Below are 26,504 nucleotides of genomic sequence, written 5' to 3' on the forward strand. Positions count from 1 at the left end.
TTGAGTTACTTAATATCAATAGAACTTAGAATAAAAGAAACTATATATAAGAATGCAAAAATAAAAAGAAAATTTTATATAATTTTCTAAAGACATACATAAATGTAGATTGGACAGAAATTTATTTGAAATGACTTTAGTTCATTAACAAATTGGAATGCTCAAAATTTTTCGAATAAAATGAAGAAGAAATTTTTGGTAAAATTAACTAAACTGAATCTCTATTTGCCAAGGACAAAACAAAATTAAACAACTATGTAATGATTTGAAAATTAAAATAATGGAAATTAGTATCAATTAATAAACTAAAAAATAATGTAATTTTATGAGAATATATTTGTAAATTGAATGTAGCTTAAATGCATCGAAATGAGTCAATTGAAACGAGCTAAATACTGAATTACAAGTCGAGTCGAGTCAAGGACACAGATTAAATCAAGTTTTATTTGCCTAAGAAAAGGCCCAAGATTATTAACAATGATTAAACGAAATTTAATATTAATACTAAATATTAGAATTTAAGATAAGAAAGCTTACAAAAACAGACAAGAAAAAGAAAAGGTTGTTGATGCACAAATCAAAAACGGCTTTTAAATAAATGTAAAAGGATTAATGCTTGATAAAATGATTTTCATTTTTTCACATCACCCGATTGTCCATCCAACTGAGCAACTGCATCGAATTGTACTGCTGGTAGATCCGTGCCGGATGAAGTTTTATTCGCCCGCTGATACTCGAGTATGGCTATGGAATTGTCGCCCACTTTCAGAAGCTCATTGGGGACATAGAGAGTGACTTGGGGTCCTGCCACTGGCCAAAAGCGTCCCAAATTGAAGCCATTAACATAAGCTACACCCTTGCCCCAACCAGCCATATTAAGATAAGTGTCACCAATTTCCTCGACTTTAACAGTGCCACTATATAAAATTGGTCCATTGCGGAGTATACGCTGTCTGGTTATAAACGAATCCAGTTCCTTATTGGTACGCTGTTTGAGCCAGGAAGCCACAGCAGTTTCTTCCAGCGGAAACGATGTACTCTTCCAGTTCTCCAATGCCAGATAGCCACCATTATGCAATTGTAGACTTACATCACCGAAAATTCCCTTGGTATCATTTAGAAGATCATAGTTGACACGTCCTTGATTCTCTACGAGTAGCTGAAGTGTGCTACCCCAGCCCTTGCTCAAGGGCAAGGCATATATATTCGCTTCACGGGACAGTGTGCCTACCAGTTCCTGATCGACGAATACCTGAGCACGATCGTTAATTTGTTCAACTTTGAGTAGAGCTGGATCCAAGTCCATATCGGGTAATGTTGTTTCATATAGAACCAAACCAGAATATTGATCTAATTCTTCAAATGTTTTTGGTTTCTCAGACTCCACGGGATCTCCTTTGGACAAGGCAGCGCGTCCTTCACTTGATAGCAGTTGCAGGGATGGCGTCAACTCGACTTTGCCGTAGGCCAAACGCTTTGCAGGAGTCAAAGTAATCTCTGGAAGTTCCAAGACCTCACCAATGACCTTCTTAACCAATTCATATTTGGAGGTCACACCACCAGCTTCATCCATCACCGCATCATAGTCATAGCTGGTTACATCAGCAGCATATCCAATGCCTCCATCGAGATTCCAATTAGCTCCAGCCGTAAAACCAAAATTTGTCCCACCAAAGAACATGTATAAATTGACACTGGCATTGTAACTAAGAATGGTTCTAAAGTTTAAGCAAAAGGAATTAGAAATTCAGTCACTTGAGCATGCTTAAAGGCGTGTGCAACATACTTTAAGGCATCGGCTACAACCTGACCATCGCGTCGTTGATTCTCTTCTTGCCAATGTGTCAGCCATCCTGGATAGAATTCAGAGTTAACTAAAGGTCCTGTGGGCTGTAAATTACGCAACATTTTCCAGATGTCATCGATCTCATGTACTGGGAAAAGAAATAGTCAACTTTTTGTGCATTTGCCAAGTATTTTAACAGTCTCTCCAACTTACTGCGATCAATGCCAAAATCGGTTGTGGCAAATACATTCTCAATTTTGCCACAACTCATGCGTTCATTGGGAATATCCACAGTGAATAGCAAAGCATTGCCACTCACATGCTTCTCGGTTTCATCTCGCAACCAATTCAAGTAATCATGATCACAGGCATCGAATGCTCCATATTCATTTTCCACTTGAACCATTATTATCTTGCCACCATTGCCAATAAATAAATGTTGTATGCGAGGCATCAATATGTCATACCATTTTTCCACTTCAGCCAAGTAATTTGAATCATTGGTGCGTACTTTAATATTTGGATATTTGGTGAACAACCAATGAGGCAGACCACCCTAAATAAAAAGGACGTTAGAAGCAAGTAAACTCAAATGAAGCATCATTCTTACATTATCGCGTTCAGCGCAGATATAGGGCCCTGGACGTAGCACTATGTAGAATCCTTCTTCTTGGGCCATTTCCAAAAATTTGACTACATCGGCAATGCCTTCCCAATTGTAAACGCCATCATGAGGATTGTGGAGAGACCATTCTATGTAACTAATAAATTATAGAGGGATACATTAAATCTGATTGTAAAGATCATGGACGGATCTAGGAAGGGAGTCTAGCTGCCATCCAGATTATCTTTTTCCACTTACGTATCCAATGCATTGAGACCCGAAGCTCTCATGGTTTGCAAACGACTCCTCCAGGCATCTGGTAGAGCGCGAAAATAATGAAATGATCCGGATACATAACGGAAAGGTTCACCGTCCAGCAAGAAAGTATTTGCCTCATGATCTATTGTAAATTTGGGCGTGTCCTGCTCAAAGAGCAATGCAAGTTAATTACTTAATGTAATGAAATTTCACATTAATTTCATTTCAGTTTAGAGTCTCACCTCACGTTTCACCTCATCGTCGCCGCCTAGGCCAACACACAGGCCAACAGTGAGGGCAATAACCAAAATAATAACGCACCCGCTCATGGCCATTGTCAATTTGCGAGTGCAGCGACAACCACCGCTCATACTAACAGCGAGCTTAAAGATCGGCTGGAAAGAGATACGCCAAGACCAAGCTTAAAAAGCTCTCTCACTCACACTCACAACCGAAACACACACACCGCAAGCACTGGGAAATGATCCGCTCGCCAAGACTGACCGGAGCACAATGTCAAACTCGAAGTGGAATCCATGAAGGGAACTTTGGGTACTTTGAACGAGCCTCTTCTAAAATAATCTTTAGTTTAGTTTGTGGGGTACTTGAGTGTCTGATAATGGGTTTTTATGGAACATTCCGCCTCATAATGAATCGTAATTGTTTTTTAAACTCAAAATAATGATTAGATGTTTATAACACAACTCAAACAAACTAATCGGCAGTCCTTACCCATGGTAAATCTGTTTATAATCCACGTTTTTAATTAGGTTATCATTGGGAATTCTTAGGATCTTAAATAGCCACAAAAATATGTTTTTGTATAAAATATATTGACCTACACAATATTGAACTCAGCTATATATTCAAAACAATGATAAAAAATTATTCATGGCAGATTATTTTTTTTCAAGGATATGCTAAATTACTTTTCAAATCGTTTGGATTTTATTGTTAATTTAATTGAAAATAATGAAATATGTATAAGCAAGTCTTTTCAACACAATACTCTAGTTAATACAAGAGACTGTTCGGTTTACAAGTTGTTTTAACCAAAAGGTAGCGCAATTAGAGGAGAGTATAATATGTGTATAAGTATATATACAAAATAGATTTCCCATCTATAAATGATCAAATATTTACAAATTTTTTATCAATGTTTAGCGCAGATTATTCATCATTTGTCTACCGCATAAACTTTTTAGTTAAATTAGCTCTTATCTTAAATATATGTTTGCCTTTGGACATATCACAGAGTTAAGATGGAACTAATTCGCAGTGTAAAGTTACAGAAATTATTTATAAGATTTTGAGTCCTTGAGTCGAGAGTCTAGTTTTCTTTTATGATCCGACAAAAATTCTCATTTGATATTTAAAATTATCCATAGTATTTACTTTGATCTAAATTCTAGACAGAACTAATTTATTAAAAATCGAATATGTTGAGTTGAATATTGAACGAAAATCCCACATAGTGAGGCCTAATATATGTATTTGTATATGTACATACTCATACAGATTAGATCCACCTTAAATCACTTCTCTCAACGAATATATCAAGTACTATAACAATTGTTGTGCATTTAAGAGTGATAAGAACTACATGCATTGCACTCAAAGCAGGGCTGGACTTACAGGAAATGGCGCCACCTTTCTATGCCAAAATCAAAGACAAATTTAAGTTCCCATTGAACTTACAAATTAGTCGTTCCACTCACTTGCCCTCAAGTGTAAATTCAGAACTGATTCAATGTTTCTATTGTTATGGGCGATCGTTGACACTGTCAAGCTCTTAAAGATAAACAAAAGTCATGGAGTTTATTCACGTTTTTTATTTGTTTGGGTGTGTCTGTGTGTGTGTGTGTGTGTATAATGTTTATTTTCCAATATTCGTTTATCACTTATAAAATTGCAAAAAACATTTTCTGAAATTAAATACGTATAATGTATTATATAATTGTATTGTATTGTATATGGAAATGCCTTTGATTATAATGTATATTGTCCGATCTATAGTAATGATTATTTTAATTAGTGTTATCAACTACTATTTAGTAGTACTCTATTAAATGCTTTCAATTTTTTCTGTTAGTATGTGTGTTTGACCCTCTTAGAGAGTTCTATATAGATCTCTGCTAAATAATATTATTTTCAATAGGTGTATATTTTTTTGATTTCTGTTCCCCCCCTGTTGTATATTAGAATAATAATTATGTGGAATGTTATACTATATCTTAATAGTTGGCTTAATTAAAGAAATTATAATATATATAAGTAGGTATATTAAATATATTTGAACTGTAACATAAAGTGCTTCTTTCGAAAAATCATATGCATAATATATAGTTATATGTGTGTGTGTGTTTCGGTATACTGAGGTAGACAATACGAAATTCAAAATTTGCGGAGGGAGAGATAGATAGAGAAAGAGAGAAATGGTATAGAAAATATGCCAAAACTTAAATAGAAAAAAAATATTATTATTAGGTTATTATCAGTTTAGTCTTAAACTAAAGTCCATTTAATATCGTTGTTTATTTTTTAGGCACTGATGCTACAGAATTTATCTGCCATCAGTGTTAGCACCTTTTCCAATTTGCCATGACGATCCTCAGATTTGGCAGTGACTCCCGAACTGCCCCAAAGAAACTTTACATGAAATTCGGTTCTGTAAAAGTTAAAGTTTCATAAGAAAGAACTTCAAGGATATCGTTACTTGAGCTCACCGAAAAGCATCAGCTAATAGTTCATCTAATCTAGTGCTGGCTTCTTCAAGGATAATTTTGGCATTCTTGCGATATAGATCCAAATTCTTGAGATAACTACGAGAGGCGTCCAAATGTTGGAAATTAATAGTCATGCCAAAATCATCGGCTTTTGTTTCCCATGGAGCAATGCAAGTGTAATATAATGCTGGACGATCCTCAATATTCGAATGATTGATTATATCCAAAACAGGACGATCTATGAGCAAAGCATAGAGCAAAACATGGGGAACTGTGGTATTTGGCGCCTGAGGATTGGATGCCTCATTCATGCTAATCAAAGTTGGCCGCAACTTGGCCTCAAAAGTAAAGGCACTGTCCGTATACTTTTGACGCAGTATGTGCCAGGCTTCATCTAGTTTTTGTATCTACAAATAGAATTAGAAATAATATGGCTTCATTTATATTAAGTTAGTAACTCATGCTAACCTGCTGCATGCATAGGCCCAACATGATGGCACAGAAGCCAAAAAGATTGCCCAAAGCTGTCTTTGTCTCCACAGCAATTTGTATCCATTTGCTTAGTAATTGAGCACGATCCAAATCGGTTTGACACGTTAGAATGGTCACTGCCACCATTAGTTTGAGGCACTGCGTCCTCTCGATAATATCATCACGAAAGATTTTACCATGTGGCAGGGTAAGTAACTCCAGACCTGAACAGCTTAGATAGTAATCCAATTCATTTGCTGGCTCATCCAGAAATAGGTCTATATCGATGCGTGTTATATGCTCGGCCAGCAATTTGGGACCCGTTTCCAAAAGCATCATCTTGAAGGTATTCAAAGCATCACCATCCAAGGGTTTATTCTCCACCGAGGGCAGCAGCAAGGTGCTGAAGTTCTCGAAATCAAATTTGCTCGACTGATGGAAATAGTTGGTCAGTTGATAGTATCAAATGTGGACAGAAGCTTTTCTATACTCACCATCTTAACCTCCTCGATGGCCAAGGTGAACAGATTTTCTTCCACTGCCAAGGCATCGAATTCTGTGAAACTTTTCAGAGTACCATTCGAGGCGGAGTTGCTCATAAATCTCGGATTCTTGATGATGACACCGCCGCGTTGAATGCACAATTCACTTGTCTCTCCCAGGGCAGAGTCACCGGAGCCATTACCCGAATCCGAGCCACTAGCTTGATAGGCCAATACGGCAATGTGTTCTTTGCGTGGTTTGGGCGGTGGACTCGGTGGTCGTGATTCAGAGCCTATGTCTAGACTACAATTCCTGGCCAAACTCGATATGCGAGCTGCTGCCTGTTGACGCAATGCCTGGGCTGCCGATGTACTAGGTCTTGGCAGTGAATGTGTGGTGAATTTACTCTCCAAATGCTGTTGCAGATCGCTGGTGGGATTGCATCGGGCAATGGTTTGGAAGCGAGCCAAACTATTGCCATTTACCCCAGAGTCCTGCTGCTGCTGTTGCTGTTGTTGCTGCTCCTGTTGCTTGTTGATTGTATTGCTAACCACCATTGCCTGGGCAGGTGTAAGACTCTGGGATCGTTGCTGTTTCTTGCCGGGCAACCTTGGCGGTGGAGGAACTTCACGGCGTGCTCTTGGCGGCGAGCAATGTGGGCTAGCCGGTGAACCCAACACTGCTGCCGATTGTTGTTGTGGCTGTTGCTGTTGTCCATCTGTGGCCAGTTGGCCAAATCGAAATACCGTTGATCCACCTATTCCTCCTGCCCCACCATTACTTTGTGGCGAGTTCAATGGACTTAGAACACGCAGACCAGCCAACATTTGGGCATGCAATTGATTGCCCACAATCTTGTGACCATAAAACGACAAAGGATATTTCCGATTGCATGGAAACTGTATTAAAGCCCCGGATGCAGCTGATATCGGTTTGCCAGAGCCCACATAGAATGTTATCAAGTCCGGCACAGTGTCAAAGGCATCTTCCTCGAATTGATACTGAACACGTTCATAAACGGTTTCCGGTTGCAAGACCAACTAGAAAATACCAAAGTAAAAGGTTTTTACAGTAGAGCAATTAATAAGTATATAGAGTAAACTATAAACCATAGTAACTAAAAGGGTTTATTTTCCATAGAAACTCCTTTCAGATATTTTGAATTTGAAAGCAGTTCCTAAATTTCTTCTCATCTATAGACCTGATCTGTAATTCATAGTTTTTATAAACAGAAATTTTTGCTCAGTCTCCGACTGACGTATGTAGATGTTCATATGTCTCTTTGAACCAAAACATTAGGCTTAACCTTACAATAAGATTAACATTTTAAAAATTCAATTAATTTCGTAGAAGTTCAAACCTATCTAAAGCATCACAACTCCAATGTTCTATGGATTCGAAAAGGTATAAATATATTCAAATTCACCTTCAAAAGCTCTAAATACACTTTGTGAGTACTCAAAAATAATTTATCCGAAAATTATATTCCCGTTTATATCTTTCAATTTCACAACTTACCTTATTTAATACAAAATGCAGAACTGCTGATTTACTGCGGCAACTTAAGACATAGTTATCCGGCTGTGAGGCACAATCCCGGACAAGAAAATCACCTTCACGTTGCACTATCTCTTCGGCTCTCTGACGGGGCAATGCTCCATGATACCAGGCATGGGAACGCAACTCCCTGGCATCCAAGCTTAGTTCCCATTCAAGAGCCTTCTTAAGAGCTATGGCCTCCTGTTGCTCATTGGAATTACTGAGATTGGAAGTGGCAAGGGCATTCGGTGTGGAAGCGTTGCTGCTACTATTATTGTCCATTTCGTTATCAATGTTGCTGGCCCAATGCGGACTGTTGCACTTGGAGCGCGGTCTTAATTCCTCATAACTGCGAGAGAGAGAGAGATAGAGAGAGAGAATTTCCCTTATTATGGGTAATTTATGTTTGAAATCAGGGCATTCGCCCCACCACACATGCGGTTTGAAGAGGATATTTACTCCCACAGGATGTGGTCCTTGGTATATGTATATGAAACCCTTTTGTCTGAAGTTCAAGTGCAAAAAAAAAAAAAAACCGAAACACAAATGAAATTATAGTAAAAACTTCTCATGCAAAATACTATTACGCTGCATTTCCATATGATAAAAAGGACTTTCTCTACATCTAATTTTTGAATCCTTTTTTTCATTGCCTTTTAAGCTTACCACTCACCTGCTACGCCCAAGATCCTAAAATCTATGCTGGACACACCCCAAAAAGAATTATTTATTACTTTTTTTCTACTTTACTCTAACACCAATAATTTTGGCATATTTGTTTAAACTTTTACTTGAATCAGATAAAGTAAATATTATTTTTTTGTTGTTGTTTTTCTTATTCAGTCAATAGAAAATATTCTATTTTTTATTGAATACTTTTTTCTTTATCCTTGTCTGAACTCGACGCTGTTCAATTTGATTCTGCCTCCCCTGGCACAAGTCGAATGTCCTTGTGAGGGTTGTTTTGGAATTGTTTTGGGTTTTGTTTTAAGATTGTCTTATGCCGCCTAAAGTAACTTTTTTTTTATTATGGGGGGAAATTCTTCGAGCATGCGCAGAGTTTTTGTTATGGAAATGAAATTCTGGGAAATGAGAGAATCGAGAGAGATTTGTAAAGGATGTGAAAGTAACGGTTGTTGAAGTTTTAAACTTTATTTAACATTGCATAAATGAAAAGAACTGACTATTCAGACACACATATATGTATACTCAGCATATCAAAAGGATCTTAGGAAAAGGAAACTAGAAACTTTACTAAGATTTGTTAGAGTTCCTTCAAGATATTTCCAGGGAATTTTAATAGAAACTTTAAACTTCTTACTAGATGATATTCTTAAACTACTCAACCGCCTTTTAAATAACTATTGCTTAAATTAAGCAAAACCGTTTTCACTTGGTTCGTAAGAAAGACTTTTCTACTCAAGGACCTAGACTTTACTCTATGAAGTTTAAGTTTATCTCTTGAAATTCTAAAATCCATCTCCCTCAATATTTTCAGCATAAAAGTCGATAGTTTCAGACAATTTAAACTTCAATGTTATTTAAAATGTACTCACATGGTTGTTGTTTCATCGAAAGTTAATTGCTTTAGAACTTTACCGCTCTTGGTGGTAATCACATTTGATGGCAATCCGTTTCCGCTATCGGCACTTCCAGCCATATCTAGATAACTTTCTTCTAGAAAGACAGGACAGGAATTCTTACGACGCGGCATTGACCGGGGCATACTATTGCTTGAGGCTAAAGCTAATAGATAACAAAATAATTAATAAATTTATATCTCTTCACCCAAAGAGAAATTACCTTCCAAGTTCATTGATTGTCTACGCTTTGCTCGCACACCCAATAGACTATTTAACATTTTTTGACGATGATTGGCATTACGTATGCTTAATCCTTTCAAATCCTTGTCACTGATATCGACTACATCATCTACGGTGCTGTAGGCTTGTAGATTAACTTCATATTGCTGCAATTCTAGAAGATCCAACCACTCGGATATGGTAAGTCGACAATTGTGCACAATTACAGTGACATCCTCACGACGACGCGTCGAATTGGGATAACGGAAATTCCAAAGGATGCCTAACGAATGATCAAAGTGCACGTGAGTTTCTTTAATTAGTTTAATACATTTATTAATCACTTACTGCTACGTCGATTGCCGGCATTGCGAGCCTCCAATTGACGCGGTTGCGCATTGCCCATATTGAAACTGAATTTGTATTTGAATTTGTTTAGTTTTTAATAATTAATAATTTTTGGGAATTTTCTTAATTATTTTATTAAAAAGTCTAAGTTCTTATGTAGTCACATTGCCAACAGAATTCAACCGAACGTTAAGCCAGAAACCGAACAACTGGAAAGTGAGCAAATAAATAATATTTAGGGTGAATGTCAAAGCTGTTGAAACATCGATCGTTAAATACTCTTTTTATTATTTACATCATCAGAAATTTTATTCACAATTCAATAAGGAGAAATTGCAGAGATTTCGAAATTCATTTTTAAACACACTTATTTTAAAACAAAGATTAAAATTATTTAAAATTTCTAAAATTTTTTGGCGAATTTCTTTATTTCTGGATGTATTATGGTGTTACAATTCCTGAGCTTGTTTATTATTTAAAGAAACTTTATATTTTAACTATGATGTAATGTTCCTTAAGTCGAAGAACAGTCTAAAATTGGCCTAACTTAAATATTTGAAAACAAAAAGTGTTTTTGGAAAGTTTCTTTTGAAATAATCTCCATGGTTTGGCCAGTGGCTATAAATATCCAGAGTTGGTTAACCGTTACATTGTAGCTAATATACCCCACATCAATTGCATAAGAATAAGAACATTTTGAGTGCGAGTTTATATTTCAATGTCGTTCATCAACAATTTACTCTCACTGTTTGTCTAATTACCTCTTAATGTTTCCCTCTCTTTTTGACTCACTGTTGTTTGCTTAATACACGCTTCTGTTGCAACCGCTTCCCATTCCCCTCTCCCTTGGCTGGCATTGTCGCCACCACTTGCTTGACCAACTGTCGTTGGTATCGGTTTTTATCGTTCTTCTAGATTAGAAGGTCTCTTCTGTTGCCGTTGTTGTTGCTGTTGTAGACTCAAATTTTGCTGATCGCAGCGGTATTCCCTTAATTAAATTTTCATTGTTGGTGCCGGTGCTTAGAGAGAGAGAGAGAGAGAGAGAGAGAGAGAGAGAGAGACTGGAATATATTGTATATGAAAATGACATTGCGTATTGTGTGTCATCTATGGATGAGATACTTTTGGATGAGTGTTTCTCTCTTTATAAAGTACCTAAGAAGTTAAGGTATATATATATTTGATCCGGCAAAACCAAAAATTTAGAAGCTATCGGGCTAATTTGAGTTATATTTGGTGGATTGATTCAAATTGATAACTTCTTTAGGGATATTAGGATAAAAGGGATTCCTTATACTCTAGGAAATTATCAGTTATCAAGCTAAGTAGGCAGTTGGGATTCCATTCAGAAGATCAGCTCTTTAAAATGGTCAAAGGGGGAGTCTCCTTGTATCTAATATAAAAGCTAAAACACACCTTGTTTGGAATATATTGTATATGAAAATGACATTGCGTATTGTGTGTCATCTATGGATGAGATACTTTTGGATGAGTGTTTCTCTCTTTATAAAGTACCTAAGAAGTTAAGGTATATATATATTTGATCCGGCAAAACCAAAAATTTAGAAGCTATCGGGCTAATTTGAGTTATATTTGGTGGATTGATTCAAATTGATAACTTCTTTAGGGATATTAGGATAAAAGGGATTCCTTATACTCTAGGAAATTATCAGTTATCAAGCTAAGTAGGCAGTTGGGATTCCATTCAGAAGATCAGCTCTTTAAAATGGTCAAAGGGGGAGTCTCCTTGTATCTAATATAAAAGCTAAAACACACCTTGTTTTAGTTATGAGAAACTTAAGTAATCCATTTACTAATTGCAAAATTCTTGTCAATACTTAAGAGCCTAGGGAGTTGGGTGATATAGAGCTGTGAAATAATATAACTTTGCCCCTTTAAGTATGAAAAGCGTCACAGGGTATTTAGTTTATATGCGAAGAATGGGGCTAATTTTTAAAAATTGGTAAAAAATTTGGCTGGAAAACTGTTTATTGAGTTAGGAAATTTATAAATATTTCTTCGAGGAATATGTTTTACCCAAAGGATATTCCACAAGTTTAAGATACAATTTTATGGACTTCTAGAAAGCAGATGTCAACAGAAGCATACTTTAGGGGGAAAGGTTTGCCCCAACTCTCAATTCTAGATCGATCACTCGCTTAAGGATCATTATCAGATCTAATATTTTGGGCATATGTGTAGCTACACCTCTTTAATTTTATTAGAATCACTTTCAAAACAGCTGCGTTTCCGGTTTAACAGGAAAAGGAAGGAAATTATAATAAGAAATCTTGAAAGATTTCGGTAGTCCTCGGTATCTACAAGTCGTTGCTGGCCAACTTGAACAGAACTTGTTATTTTTAATTTTGAGCCAAAAATAAGTAAATAGTTGAAAAGTATTTTTATCACTTTTTTTTTGGTTGGTATTGGTAAACAATTTGTTTTGAGATAAATAAGTTATTTTTGTTTCGTTTTGTTATGATTGCAATCGGTTTTTAATTCCGTTTCATATTTCTGTCGAATTGGGCAAGGGCTATCAATTATTATGAACAAAATGAAACAAAAGTGTATGACTAACGGATCTCGGAGATCTTCATATATGTATATGATCCATGGTTAATTATATTTGGCACATTATAGCATTTATTTTATATGAAAATAGAGATTTAGTATTTATAATATTATAACTAAAATTGCAATAAATTAAATTCACACTTATCGTTGAACAATAACTTTTAACATTGACTGTATTAACTTTCGCTTTATTCGACTACATCGATTTCAATATTGTCATCATCGTCATCGGCCTGATCGCTCAGATCTGCACTGGAACAGCTATCTGAGCTATAGTCGAGATTCTCTTGCGGCGTAGATCCTGATAGTCCTGACAAAGTTGTTGTTGTTGTCGTTGTTGTTGTTGGCTTGGCCATTGATATGGATTGCTGTTGTTGTTGTTGTTGTTGCTGTTGTTGTGTTGGCTGCTTCTCTTGGCCACTTTTCAGATTCTCACGTGTATGTCGCCATTTCATGCGACGATTTTGAAACCAAACTTTAACCTTTAGATTGAAAAAAATGTATATTATAGATTTATTAAGTTTCTGATGTCCAATAACTTACTTGTGCATCTGTTAGATTTAATCTGGCAGCCAATTTGCGTCTATCTGGTTTGGTTATATATTTCTGTTGTTGAAATTGTATTTCCAGACCTTTTCTCTGGAGATTTGTGAATACAGCCCGGGACCAGGAGCGCTTACGTTTGCCATTGCTGTTGTTGTTATTGCTGTTGCTGCTGCTTGAATTACCATTGTGACTATTGCTAATGCTATTATGATGTCCTCCAGACATTGTCGTTGCAGTCGCCGTTGTTGTTGGTGGAATGTCCAGCAGTTGGTGTGGAGGCTTACTTAAGAATCGTTGCTGTTGTGTCAATTGTAATGTCTTCAGACTGTGCAACGGTGCCAGCAATGCAGCAGCAGCAGCAGCAGCAGCGGTTGCTGATGTCCCTGTTGGTGATTTATGTTGCTGCGGGTGGAGATGTTGCTGCTGCTGATGCTGTTGTTGCTGCTGCTGCTGTTGATGGTGTTGCTGATGGAATCGTAAAAGGGCATTTGTTGCCAATGTGGTTGCTAAATAGAGGAAGAATAGAATTAAAATACAATTAATAACAAAACAGAATTTCGTAACAAAGAATATACAAATTAAGCGAAACCCCAGAAGTTAAAAATAGAAACCGCCCAAGTAAGTCCGATAACTGTCCGTTTTTGGAAAATGGAATAATTTTCCAGAATTTACATAAAACTTAAAAAGTATAAAAGCTAGAGACATCAAACTAGATTTATATACTTGTTTAAATAAGTTTAGAATTAAGACTGGTATTCTAAAAAGTAAGAAAGATAGGCCATCGACTTTGAAGACTGTTTGAATTCACTATTATTGTTGTTTTGAGTTCTCTTTTTGGGATCTGTCCTTAATAGGACAATTATTGGATATGGAACATCATAGAGCAATGCAAAAAGGAAGATGGAATGGATGGATCCGCCTCAGGCTGATTGTCTGATTGCTATTGTCCAATGGTTGTATTGCCAGTTGGTTCGAGTGAAAATCCAGTTCGTCATATCTTCAAGAGACTTTAGAAACCGTGGGTATACATCTGGGTAAAGCCAGTGACTAATATCTCTGGATTTTGGAATACTATGAAGTGGAGTAAGTTTATTATCGAAGGACACTTATTACATTTTGAATCGCGCTGTGGGTTGCCCGATAAGCCCCACTCTCCTTTAACTATGAAAATTATCTACTTTAATTTAAAATCAGTAAGAATACTCATTTTGACATTTCCCATAACATCTGCCTGAGCTAGTCTAAATAAAACTCTAAAAAAATGTTATAATTATTTATACCTAATTATAGCTAAATATTTTTCTTCAGAATTTTTGAGCAAAATCTCCCAAAAAAACGTAGTTTCATAGAATTCTTTTTTCTAATTGTAAGATAATTATTTATAATAGGCTGAATATAGAATATTTTGAGAATTTGTGTATTTCCGACATACATAATATATCAAATGATTTTATTTATTTTTACAAGCTTCAGAGGGTGCAATATCCTCTTCCCTTAGTTAGCGACGATATCCGGAGGAAATAATATATATTGTCTTTCTATAGGTATTTATTTTCAATTTGGTATTGAACAATTCACGCATTTCCGTAATCCGCAAAGTATATAAGGTAAAATTGATATCAGAATTATTAAAAAATTCAATTTTCTTATACATTTTGTTATGAGTAAATTATTTTCAATGTAAATGGGCGAAAAATGAAATGAAAAAAAAAATTGAACGCACGTTGAAAATATTTAAATGAGTTTGTTTATAATAAAATTTTCACTTAATTGGAAATAATCAGGCATTTGTTTACACCACAAGATTCAGGAGCGCCCAAAAACAAAAACAATTTAAAAATCTCTTAGTGAAAAACAAAATGAAAAAATTATTTGGGGTAATCGAACACGACATGGGGCACACGAGGTTGAATACTTTTTTTCTTATTTTTCTCGTTTAAATGTTTTTTAAATACCAACAGATATGTAGATTACGATATGTATGTACCAATGTTTTTTTTTTTGTTTTGTGGTAGCGCTTAAACTAGTTTATGCATTTTTTATTTGATTTTCATAAACTGTGCGGTACGTAAAATTTGTTTTCCTCACACGGCAGGCAGCCTCTAATTATTTTCGTATAACATTTTCTTATACTCTTGTTAATGAAGGCCTCATTCCTTTGGTTATACACTTGTCAGGAGTTCCAGGAGGCAATCTTTGCTTTTAAAGGTATACAGCCAAGTTGTTCTAAGGTTAAAATTTGATCTCAAAGTAAGTTCTAGGTATTTGTTTATTTGTGGCTTAGGAAAATACTTAAAGAATCAATCATGAATTGAGAAACCTATGATTTTCTCTTTAAAAATTGGGTTTGGTTTCAAAAAATTGATTTTGCATTTTGGAAAGGTTTAAAACAAAGAGAATATTAAGACAGATTTGAAATATTTTTAAATATTTTTAAGAAATTTCCAAGTTTTTCTAACTCTTCTACTTAAAAAAGATTTTTATACAGTTCAAGACGGTTTTAATCTGAATAGATATGTACATATATCTAAAATTAAATCGGGTTTCCCTTTAAATGAAGTTAAACGATTTTATTTTTACCCATCTCTGAAAACTAAAATATGATTGTTAATTCATTCCTTAATTCAGATCATTAAAGAAATCTATTGAAATTTTGATTATAGATGACTAGAACAGGCAAAGGTTTAACTAAAAGACCTTAAGGGTATCCTCTACGTAAAAGGCATGTCCATACATAGTAGGACTTTGGGAACAATATGTAATTACATTTTATTGATAAAGACAAAATGTCACTGTAAAAACTAAACAAAAACTGTTCCCTTCGTGAGCCTCACTAATGGAAAATAAAAGTCCTGTAAAAAAATAAACAAAATTCCATTGTTTAGCCTTTTAGAATTTCGTTGGAATTCTGTTTCCTAGAGTATAAAAACGTCGCCCTATTTGGTGGCTTACCTTTTTATTTACTCTAGAGAAATGTTCACTTATTTACATTGCAACGGAAATGCATTGCCGCACTGTTACGGCTGTTGCATGCACTTGTAGATACAATTGCATCTGCGACCTCTGCAATGGCATCCAGCATCAACTCGCACGCCTTTCCCATCTTAATTGGCTTTGCGGCTTCTGGCATTTGGTTTGTGTCAACCGCCGCCGTTTTGTTATAATGAGTATTCCATTCATTTTCAACACCTTTTGGGAACGCAGTGCGATCTTCTTTAATTGCTGCTATTTCAGATACATTTGTAAATATTGGGCGCCCCCATCCCTGTCCCCGTTCCCGTTCCAGACTCCACCCGACTCTCCAGCACATAAGTTCAATTGGACCCGGTAAATATCTTAATGAGTTGTGATAATTTTCAAGGTGTGATCTTAAATCACGCAGAGGCATTCGCCACTTGGAACTTGGATGCGGATGCATTGGGGGTAAATGTTTGTGTGCCATAAATTTGTGGCGAACGTTTAAATTATATCGATTTATTTGCATTTACTATCGAGAACGGATTATATTTATGGCTTGGCGAATATTTCTGTTTTATTTTGGTAAACAGCGAACTAAATGTTTTGAGTGCAAGGTGCAAAATGGTTAAGACGAAAAGCCAAGGCACAAGTAGAATATTTCACTTAAATTATGTACAAAAGCTTTCATTATGCATCATCTGAACACTTAAGTGTAAAATGTTCAATGTAAACAGGGCACAAATATAAATTTACTTGTTTAAGTTCTTTATAAAAATATCAAAGAAGTTAAATTCGGCTATGCCGAAGTTTATATACCCTTGCAGTCCTTGACAATAATAATTTCACATGTTCAAAATTTGTTTTCTGCAACTCAATTCATTAATATACAAACGAAACAATTTTACTCTTCATACTATGTACAATTTGTTCTTCTTCTTCCCTCATTCCCTAAGCAAAGCAACGCACGCATACACATACAGTTTATGTAGCGTTGCGTCTGTGTGTGTATGCATGTGCTCTGTTGATTTGATGATGACGTAGTAGGCAGCAAGCAGAGCTGCCGGCAGCGATTGAGCCGATTTATATAGACTGTAACTTGTGTTCTATTTATCCGATCAGGGTCAAATTTTGGGATCTGAGATTTTATATCAAATTCTATTATATTGGTAAATTTCATGGGGATACTCCAATTTTTGCAAAAATTTTTGTTCCAGAGCTATATGATATAGTAGTCCGATCCCAAAGATTTTCATACTTTATCTCACCCGGGTAAAAAAAAGCTCCCAAAAAAAATTTCATCCCGATAGCTCTTAAGATGGCTGAGTAAAACGCGTACGCACCGACGGACAGACGGACAGACGGACAGACGGACAGACGGACAGACGGACATGGCTATATCGACTTAGCTTCTCATGCTGATCAAGAATATATATACTTTATGGGGTCGGAAACGTCTCCTTCTGTGCGTTACAAACATCTGACCAATTTTATAATACCCTCTGCAAGGGTATAATAAGCGCAGATATAATCGATTCGAGATCGTTATGATGCCCTGATAAGAGTGACTAATATGCGGGGTAAACAATTTTTTGTATTGGATTTTCTTTATACATTTTTATATATGCCAAAGATAACGATTTTGGACGTTTCTTGCAATAATAATCCTTTCAAATACCTTAATCATAGCCCATACATATAATAAGATTATAATATAGGATGTATGCACATATATTCTTGATTAGCATGAGAAGACGAGTCGATATACTCATGTATGTATGTATATCTGCCCGACTCAACTTTACTCCCAAAAATTTAAAGCATTTGAAATAAAGCCTTTTATAGCCTAAGTATGACAATTCCTAACTCTTAAAACATACAGTAGAATCCGATTAAAACGACTCTAAGGCCTCCGGTTTAGACGACTTCCGGATATAACTACGAAAATCGTCTGTTCCTTGAGCGCCGTTCTAACCGGATTCTACTGTATATGTTCTTGTCATAATAAATAAATATTAATTATAAAACTTACTAATTTATAAGATTTTTAATCGTAGGCATCACAAAAGGTGAGCAGGTTGTCTAGATTGGCTATTTCAAAAACCACCAAGTTCTATCATCAGCAGACTTTGCTAAAGAATATAGAGTTGCAATGGCCATATCTTCAACGCTAAAACTAGTTAAGAATTCAAGTTGCATGAAGCCAAAAACAGAATGACAAAGCTTGCAACTGCAGATTTCACCTTTTTAATATATACCATACCCTTGGTAGCCATTAAACCCCTTTGGGTTTTATAAAATCTGATCAATTCCTCATAAAATCTATATCCTTATTTTTATTTGCAACTTATCCTAAATGGATAATAAGCAAGTGAGAAATAAAGTAACATGTGAAAAAAAGAACATATTAATAAACTTTGCTAAAATGATTTCAGCTACAAGGGCTACTTAACTTTTTCAATATTTATTGCTTAAATTAAAACTACTAGCAAATATTAAAATATAAAAATGAAAATAATAAAGCAACCTTAGTCGGCGCATAAAAGAGTTGCAATAATTTGATTATAATCTACGATTTTGGTGATATAGAAAAGGATCAAGTTAATTAAAAGCCAATTGAGTTTGTTTTGCTAATTTATAAAAAACAATTAAAAACATATATATAATTTTTTTGATATGTCTTGGAATATTCATTCAATTAGACTTATTTTGCTATAGAAAACGGTCCTCGGCGGATGAGTTGTCTAAGTGACGCAGTCAATTAGGCTATTACACAATGAGGTCAACCCGGGTTCGAATCCTAGGTTAGTGTTTGGGATGTTGTCTCTTCATTGTCTTTAGTTTTGGAGGTCATAATATTGCTTGTAAACTTATTATAAAACTGGAGGAACCTGTAGTTCCTTTGTCCGCCCACGTGATCGCTGTGTTTTCTTCTCAATACTTATAAATAAATTATAGATTAACAACAAAAACAACCAATTCCTAAAAATATTACTAACCAACCGAGAATTCAGACTTGTCAAAATATTAAAACCAGTCCAACTGTCAATAATTTAAAACCATTCCAACATGTATCGTTGTTTGGTCCTTATAAAACAACATTCGATTTGGTTTAATTGAATTTGCTTTAAAATATCGATTATTCGATTTAAAAATTAAAGTTTTCCCACCCCTAATGTATGTATGTAAAACAAAGCTGCTGTGTATATCGAAAACATATGAACACATGGCACATGGTTGACAATTTGACTAGAAATGGATCCGACTGCCAAAGATGACTTACTAACAGCACTTCTAATAGAAAATCGACAATACGAATTCTACGACATCTATGGACGAGAAGTGAAAGCTAACATCAAGAATGACTTGGAGGAGGAACCACCCACTGATGAAGTTCAATGTCCCCTCGAGACATTCTTTTTCGAGTTCATTGAGCAATGTGAAACAACGGTAACAAAGCAGCCTTTCGACAAAGAGAAGGCTATTAGACATCGATTGGCAAGGATTAAAGCCTGGGCACAGATTGTGGATTTGGAATGCGCCTTACACTGTGATAAAGTTATGAGACTTGCCAATTCTGCAGATTCCACAGAAGCTCTACATAATTTTCGTCAATATTTGGAAGAATGCTTGCATGGAACTGACAAACGTCGCTGCAAACAGTATGAGCAAAAATACACAGGACTAGATTAATTAAGGATTTTTAAGATTTCTTTTAAATGTTACTAAACATAATTATACTTTTTAACTTCTCTATATCAATTATTTTATTAAATGAATCGCATTTTCTCTTAATGAAATTAGTTTTGTTTTCTTTAATGACTATTTATCTTAATGATCGAACTCTCCAGCTGATGGGAACTTTACTTTAAACACACAAAAAAGAAAATGTAGCTAATCCTCTCAGTTAGTAGACCGATTGATCACTATGAAAATGCATATAGCAATTGGATTAACATATAAATTGTAAATTAATTAAGCAAGCGGCGCCGTATTATAGCCACAAACAAAAAACAAAACCCCTTTAGCAAACAAAGCATCGATGGATGGATCAATCGATCGATCGATCCCCAGCCACACAAGAGAAACAACAAGAAAAAGCACAAAACAATCAAACAAAAACTACTCAACACCACAGACAAAGAGCAACAACAACAAACAGGCCAACAAAATAACAGAAAAAAAAAGACAGCCAACGAGATGGGCAGAACAGAATCTCGTAGAGAATTTTATGATGTGCGATGGGATGCAATCAATCTATCACAATATATGTATATGTATGTGACGGAGGAGAAGCGGTTACTAGTAGTCTGCAGATTGTAGTAGAGGAGCGCCTAAAGCTTGAGGCATACAAAATAACTTTTACGTACACTGCAGGTAGCCTCTCCACAGTGGGTGGCTATGTAAATACTTGGCCTTTTGCGTTTGGCCCCTAAAAATACCACAGAAAGTTTTCCAATCATTCAGTTAGTCATTCAGTCAAGCAGTCAAAGTCCCGTCTATCATTAACTTAAAACGGCAGCAACATACACTAAGGTTGAGTTAAGTCACATTAGGTTTTTTTTTTAAGGGGCCTTAAAGAAACCAAAATGAGCAGTGGCGGCGCCCCATCCATCAGAGCTCCTTTTGGGCCAAAGTTTTCAATTTCTCTCTCTCTCTCTCGCTCTCTGCGGAACAATTCATTATACTTGGAGGTAATTAGATGGATAGCTATCTGTAGTATCTTGGCCGCCAATTGAATGACGGGCCAATTGCTTAAGCAAATAAACAAATTTCCATCCATCCGTATTGAAATTTTGCTTTTTTTCCCACCTCAATTGGTTTTGGCCAAGTTTATTTTTAAAGTCTGATTCCTAATTTGTTCATAAATTGTTGTTAATTTCAAATTTTTCTTCTTTTTGTTCTTTTGAATTCTAATTTATTTAATGAATGTGTGTTTGTGTGCGTGCGTATGTGTGTGTGTGGGTATGGGCCTAAAGGATTGATGAAACACTTTAGTTCCATCGATCTGTCGATCATTTGGATCGTTTGTTTCTTTCTGCCAATCTCACTGATTGAGGAAATGTCGAATTTAATGCCATGTACTAATTGGCTTTCAATTTTCACCTTGATTGTGTTTGAAAAGCATTTAATATTGATGATAATTTTCATAAATCCTAGTGGATCATTTATTTAAATGTGGCGCTAATTTGTTTTGCAAAACATTAAAAGAATTCAAAAGCAATTGCCATGTCCAGAAGGTGCTGAATGATATCATAAAAGATTTTCCACCCTCAAGGTGAACTGGAAATTGGAAACAAATTAACCGAAAGCGAGAAAAAATATAAATTAAATAGATCTAGCAAACTTGGTGAATATAAAGTTGTATATGGAAAGTTTACATATCGTGTCCTTTATAACTTCGACTTGTCCTTAATCATAACCAGTCCTGAAAGTAAAGTCATGGACTGAAAGCTCACTAATAAAACTTACTAGAAGATATCTTCTACCTTTTAGCTCTTTTATCTAAAGGAGTTACAATAATTAAAGTTGTGGATTGTGTAAACTGAATTCGAATACTTTTATTTAAAATTTAAAATCAGGTTCACAAGTTTAGAATAAAAACCATAAATGAACCTCGCAATGGTTAAATCAAATTATTTTCAAAGATGTGATTTCTATATATGAATTAAAGTTTTCGACTTGTTTTTATATATATTTACTGATCTAACCATCATCTGCCCTATAAGTTCTAAAATTGATTTTTTTGTCATAGTCTTTTGACAAACTTTTCTTCCAGCTTCAGAAAATACTTATATAATTATGATTATAAGTTGTAAATTATATGACCACACACTGACCTGGGATTCAAAACGCAATATCCTTCTACTGTTATTACAGGACCGCTCAGACAAGTCATCTATTAAAGATTGTCCAAAAATTTTGCTTCTTTCCAATAAGGCAACTTAATGTAAAAAGTGTCTAAATCGCTTTTTGAATTGTTTTAATCAGTTTTTTACTGACTGAGTCTTCATTTTCGAACACCAAATTCTTAATTTAAGAAGACTTTCCCAATAAAATTTAACCACAACGATCTAGTAAAAACTGATACAAAATAGGAAATTGATTTGTTACTTAGAGTTAGAAAGAGTTTTTTTTTTACTTTTTTTCGATTCTGCTCTGTTTCAATTGTTATTTACGAGGCTTAACATAAAATTGCTCACAAAAATGAGTTAAAAATTATATTTTTCAATGTCAATAAATAATAATAAATAATTCATAAAGAATATGACCTGTACTTCCATCAAATCCCCACTTTCCAATTAATATAAAATTATCAACCGAACCCTCACAGGCTGTTTTGACAACATCAGCTTGAAGTTCCAGTATGCTCGATGCTGTGTTGTCCAAAAGATTTTGCAACTCGACTTCGGCGTAAGATTCGTCCACAGAAATATTATCCGGATATCTCTTTTTTTTCGCAGTGACTATACTTTGATAGCTTGGAAAAAAATCAATGGATATTTTGTTATTAACGAAGTCCCTTATCACCAAATATTGGTTTTTTGACATGCCGGTCTCCATTAAAAGCGAAATAACTTCGATAGGATCTGCTGGCAATAAATTTTGCCTTTGATTGTCATTGCGCAAAGCAGAAACAGCAGATTCATCGATCTCGTTCAGCTGAGCTATACGTCGTCGTTTTGTTCTCGCTGAAGATTCGGAAAACCGAGTTTAGGACGGCCACGTTGAGCACTTTCCGATGTTGGCTTAGATGAATTTACTAAAATTGACACATTTTCATTCAACCAAGCGCATTTATATTGGAGAACGGATGATTTTTTGCGGTTGTAATATGTCCAAAACGCTTCAAGCTTCTTGCATATGAAACCAATTGATTTCATTAATTGGCTTAAGTCAGCTTCGTAGCCCTCCTTCTCAATTTCAAGTTGCACAGAACTGATTAATTGTTGTTGTTTTTCGGTTTTAGTACCTATTTTTGTGCACCATAAATGAAATACATACATTCAGGCGTGTAATCACATAGGTGATTGGAAAGAAATCATTATCTAACTCTAATTGGGGTCGTTTTGTAATTTACATTTGTAAGTGCCATATAAGTTTATATTAGGTTTTATTTTATTAAGCGTAAAAAAGAAAGACAAGGAGAATAGGTCGCCTTACTGATGGGCGATGAATCTATCTTATTTTTATTTGATTTTAATGAAAAATTTGTCATTCGACGGTAATTTCAATTCAAAAAACCATATAAATTTCAGATATTCAATTGGCTCCAAATCGAAAGTTAAAGTTATATACAACTTTTTTAAAGAGTTCATATTACTGTCTATAATATTGAAGATTTTAGAAAACACGTCTTCAATATTTGCCTTCCCGAAAAATTTGATTTTCTTCGTTAAAGTGAATACAATTGCCAACAAATTACAGGAACAATTATTTCATTAATGTACTTAGAACCCGAGAAAATCAGAACTAAAGTAAAAAAAAACCTCATAAATGTGGCCAATTACTCGTGGAGAGCAATGGTCTAAACTACTTTAGAAGATTGCAACTTATAGTTATATATTATGCGGTAAATATAATTTTAATTAATTAAAAGTTATTGAAATGCTATGTTGTAATTACCTTCTTACTTAGCTTAAAGACTTTTTAACTTTACTAATCTAAAGTCATTTAATAATCTAAAACGTCTAAGACCTCTTCTAAGAGGCCTAAAACTTGTTAAATTCGTTTCATTTCCACCAAATCAGATGATGCCTGAAGTTTTTATCGAGATAATTAATAACAAAAACTAAAAACTATGAAACAAACAATATGGAAATTCCTGAAGAATTGATCAAAGCGTTTTCAACTCATTTGTCCATCATAGAAAATCTAATTGTTTCTGCATTCCATTCTGTCAATTTAGAATGTTCTTGGGAAACTGTCTTTTGGAAACGATCAAAAGATCACCTCAGGAAGTTTCCCCATTTGCCAATCAAAGTATTCCACTCATTTAGCACACAATGAAAATCCTCTACCCTCTCCCTCCCCCATCATTATAAACTGCAATAAGGGGAGTTTGGATGGAAACCAAAAACAATTGGAAAGGAAAAGAAACGATACGGGAAAAAAACTTGAAACAAATGCTTGATCGGATCATAAATCGTTTGTTTTTATTGGAATTATTAGTTGATCTGCGGCCATATTGTGCAACAACTGTTTCAACTGTTTCTTTTCGTCGTTTCTTGACGAAAACAATTCGAAAATATCTCTCCGATATCTTTCGCCTAGACTCTTCAGTATTTACGTTACTTCCTGCTGCTTTTGTATATCGATGGGGACATGGGCTGAACCCCGGGCCAGCCTGTGCGCACTTTGATCTTGTTTATATGGAGAATGGTGAGAAATATATTTTGTATATGGTCGAAGGGAATTCGAATACAAATTGGGATTGGTTCATTGTTTTTAGATGATTTCGGTTTTGTTTTTTTTTTTGTTATGAATTCAACATATTGGTTTATGCCTCATTTGTTTTATATACAATTCTTATCAAGAGGGTGTTAAATACACTTGAGGACTTTAATGCCAACAATTTGGTTATAGTTGATAGAAAGAGAATACACAAAAAAACCAAAAATGAGAGGAACAGGAAGTGACTGGTAGCATATTGAGGAAGATTGTGAAAGATGGATATCGATTGGAAAATCAACCCAAGTAGGATGTGAATATGGTGCATTTTAATATTATTTAGTTCTGTAAAGGATATTATCTTTGAACTCGTTTGGCTTGAAAGGAGAAACTGTTTTCATTATCATTTCCATAAGTCTCTTAATAAGATCATTATCTTAGTAAACGATTAAGCCAGTTATAGTCACTAGTTTATAGAAAGTATTTTCTATTAAATATCCTCAAATTTTTAATTATTGCTTCAAGAGAACAAAGCAAAATCATTATAGCGACAAGAAACAGCCTACACAAACTTATAATAAACTGTGTTAGTAAAATAAGTAAGAAAATCGAATACAAAATTTAAAAAAGTTTAAATTTTCTGTACAAACTTTCTTCTAAATAATCTTTAAAACGACAAAAGCTAACTTCTAAAAGAAGTAAGTAAATAAGGAAGAAAGAACTAAAATAAAGTTTAAAAACAAGCTCTAAATGATTATCTAGATATTTTAAAGTCGACTTTATGAAACATATGTGATATATATATGATTGATCAGTATCAATAACTAGTTCGAGCTGTAAATTTCAATGTGTGGATTAATATAATGGATATAATTTGTATGCTATCTAACATTAGTTTAAGGAAACCATTTGCTTCCTATATTAAAGGCCATTTTGAAAGTATCGAAGGATAACTTGGGACAGTAAGATATGGAAGCATTATCTATTGGTTAACCAAATTTCATAAAAAACATGGTTAAAATATTAAGGGCTTTTCTTAATTGCTATGTGTGGGAGCTCATGTCCTTCTAAGATTAAGCCCAAAGACATACTGACTTAAAATATTATTTAAAATTTGTATCCTCTCAATCCAAATTATCTCACATCAGATTTTAATGAAACTTACCATGTTCAGGTCGAATCGGTGTTGGTCTTAGTATCGATTTGTAATCCATATAAAAGGCGGGATAAAATTTATCCAAACCCGCATAGTTTCCATAGGGAATTGAACTTGGCATGGCAACTGGCGCTGGAGCAGGAGCAGGATTTGTAAAATGCTTGGCATTATCAGAACTAGTCTGTCCATAGCAATTGGGATAGGTACAACAGGCATAGAGATTACCATCACAGCAATGTCGATTGAAATTGGTCAACGATTCGCTGCTGGGCTCTGAGCCCAACAGACGATCTACACTGAAACTAAGTTTCACTTTGGTGGCAGAACTATTATTATTACTTGTTGTGGTGTTGGCACTCGTCGTTGGAGGATGTATGTTAGACTCTTTGGCTGATGGCACATCACTGTGATGCTTGCTGGCATTATCACTGAACACCACAGGATCGTGCTTTAATTTCACTTCACATTCGCTAAACACATGCGTGCTTAGATTCTCGGGCACACTTTGTTCCATGCTGGCTGAACTTTCGTGTAGTAACATTGCTCAGGTATTTTGATTGAACTACGCTTCGATGCAACAAACAAATCGAGAACTACCGCCGCTTAAAACAAGATCATGCGGAAGAGAGAACGATCACGAGATTTTCTTTTTACCGAGCACACCGTTTCACTCAGACAACCCACACAGAACTAAACTGTGTATGGAGGATGGCGGAACCGGCCGGGAGTATATCCAACCAGCGATATTTGGTGTTCAAGCAAATCTCTGTGAGATTTCCATTTGCACAGTGGTAAGAGTATTATGAGAAATTGGTAGTGGGAGAGGAATTATTAATCTGTTTCCATCAAAATAATACAAATTTGT

General features: G+C 35.0%; 3 protein-coding genes across 3 annotated transcripts; all 3 read right to left on the reverse strand.

Moving 5' to 3' along the window:
• Nucleotides 1-417: 417 nt before the first annotated feature.
• Gal (beta galactosidase) lies at nt 418-3,156 on the reverse strand. The gene is made up of 6 exons (XM_068295433.1): nt 2,891-3,156; nt 2,649-2,812; nt 2,397-2,547; nt 2,000-2,342; nt 1,787-1,934; nt 418-1,718 (listed from the first exon to the last, which is right to left on the reverse strand). Exons 1-6 carry the CDS (start codon nt 3,017-3,019, stop codon nt 632-634), a joined length of 2,022 nt encoding a protein of 673 aa, XP_068151534.1. The 5' UTR covers nt 3,020-3,156; the 3' UTR covers nt 418-631.
• A 1,339-nt stretch (nt 3,157-4,495) lies between these two features.
• Nucleotides 4,496-10,208, reverse strand: LOC137580852 (breast cancer anti-estrogen resistance protein 3 homolog). Its single transcript, XM_068294985.1, has 8 exons — nt 10,018-10,208; nt 9,671-9,952; nt 9,424-9,613; nt 7,847-8,216; nt 6,340-7,368; nt 5,843-6,277; nt 5,375-5,781; nt 4,496-5,316 (listed from the first exon to the last, which is right to left on the reverse strand). Exons 1-8 carry the CDS (start codon nt 10,073-10,075, stop codon nt 5,190-5,192), a joined length of 2,898 nt encoding a protein of 965 aa, XP_068151086.1. The 5' UTR covers nt 10,076-10,208; the 3' UTR covers nt 4,496-5,189.
• A 2,571-nt stretch (nt 10,209-12,779) lies between these two features.
• Nucleotides 12,780-26,180, reverse strand: H2.0 (Homeodomain protein 2.0). Its single transcript, XM_068295572.1, has 3 exons — nt 25,649-26,180; nt 13,135-13,643; nt 12,780-13,073 (listed from the first exon to the last, which is right to left on the reverse strand). The coding sequence occupies exons 1-3, from the start codon at nt 26,178-26,180 to the stop codon at nt 12,780-12,782; spliced, it is 1,335 nt and encodes a 444-aa protein (XP_068151673.1).
• Nucleotides 26,181-26,504: the final 324 nt, after the last annotated feature.

Source organism: Drosophila tropicalis, unplaced genomic scaffold, assembly GCF_018151085.1.
Source record: "Drosophila tropicalis isolate 14030-0801.00 unplaced genomic scaffold, ASM1815108v1 contig_845, whole genome shotgun sequence".
Lineage (NCBI taxonomy): Eukaryota > Metazoa > Arthropoda > Insecta > Diptera > Drosophilidae > Drosophila > Drosophila tropicalis.

Coding starts and splice junctions, on each gene's coding strand:
- LOC137580852 (XM_068294985.1), bottom strand. CDS start 10,075: ATGGGCAATGCGCAACCGCGTCAATTGGAGGCTCGCAATGCCGGCAAT. Junction 9,953..10,017: donor TGCCGGCAATCGACGTAGCA/GTAAGTGATTAA, acceptor ATCATTCGTTAG/GCATCCTTTGGAATTTCCGT. Junction 5,782..5,842: donor TGGGCCTATGCATGCAGCAG/GTTAGCATGAGT, acceptor TTCTATTTGTAG/ATACAAAAACTAGATGAAGC.
- Gal (XM_068295433.1), bottom strand. CDS start 3,019: ATGAGCGGTGGTTGTCGCTGCACTCGCAAATTGACAATGGCCATGAGC. Junction 2,813..2,890: donor ACGATGAGGTGAAACGTGAG/GTGAGACTCTAA, acceptor CTCTTTGAGCAG/GACACGCCCAAATTTACAAT. Junction 2,548..2,648: donor GGTCTCAATGCATTGGATAC/GTAAGTGGAAAA, acceptor ATAATTTATTAG/TTACATAGAATGGTCTCTCC.
- H2.0 (XM_068295572.1), bottom strand. CDS start 26,180: ATGTTACTACACGAAAGTTCAGCCAGCATGGAACAAAGTGTGCCCGAG. Junction 13,644..25,648: donor ACCGATTCGACCTGAACATG/GTAAGTTTCATT, acceptor TCCTCTATTTAG/CAACCACATTGGCAACAAAT. Junction 13,074..13,134: donor TAAATCTAACAGATGCACAA/GTAAGTTATTGG, acceptor TTCAATCTAAAG/GTTAAAGTTTGGTTTCAAAA.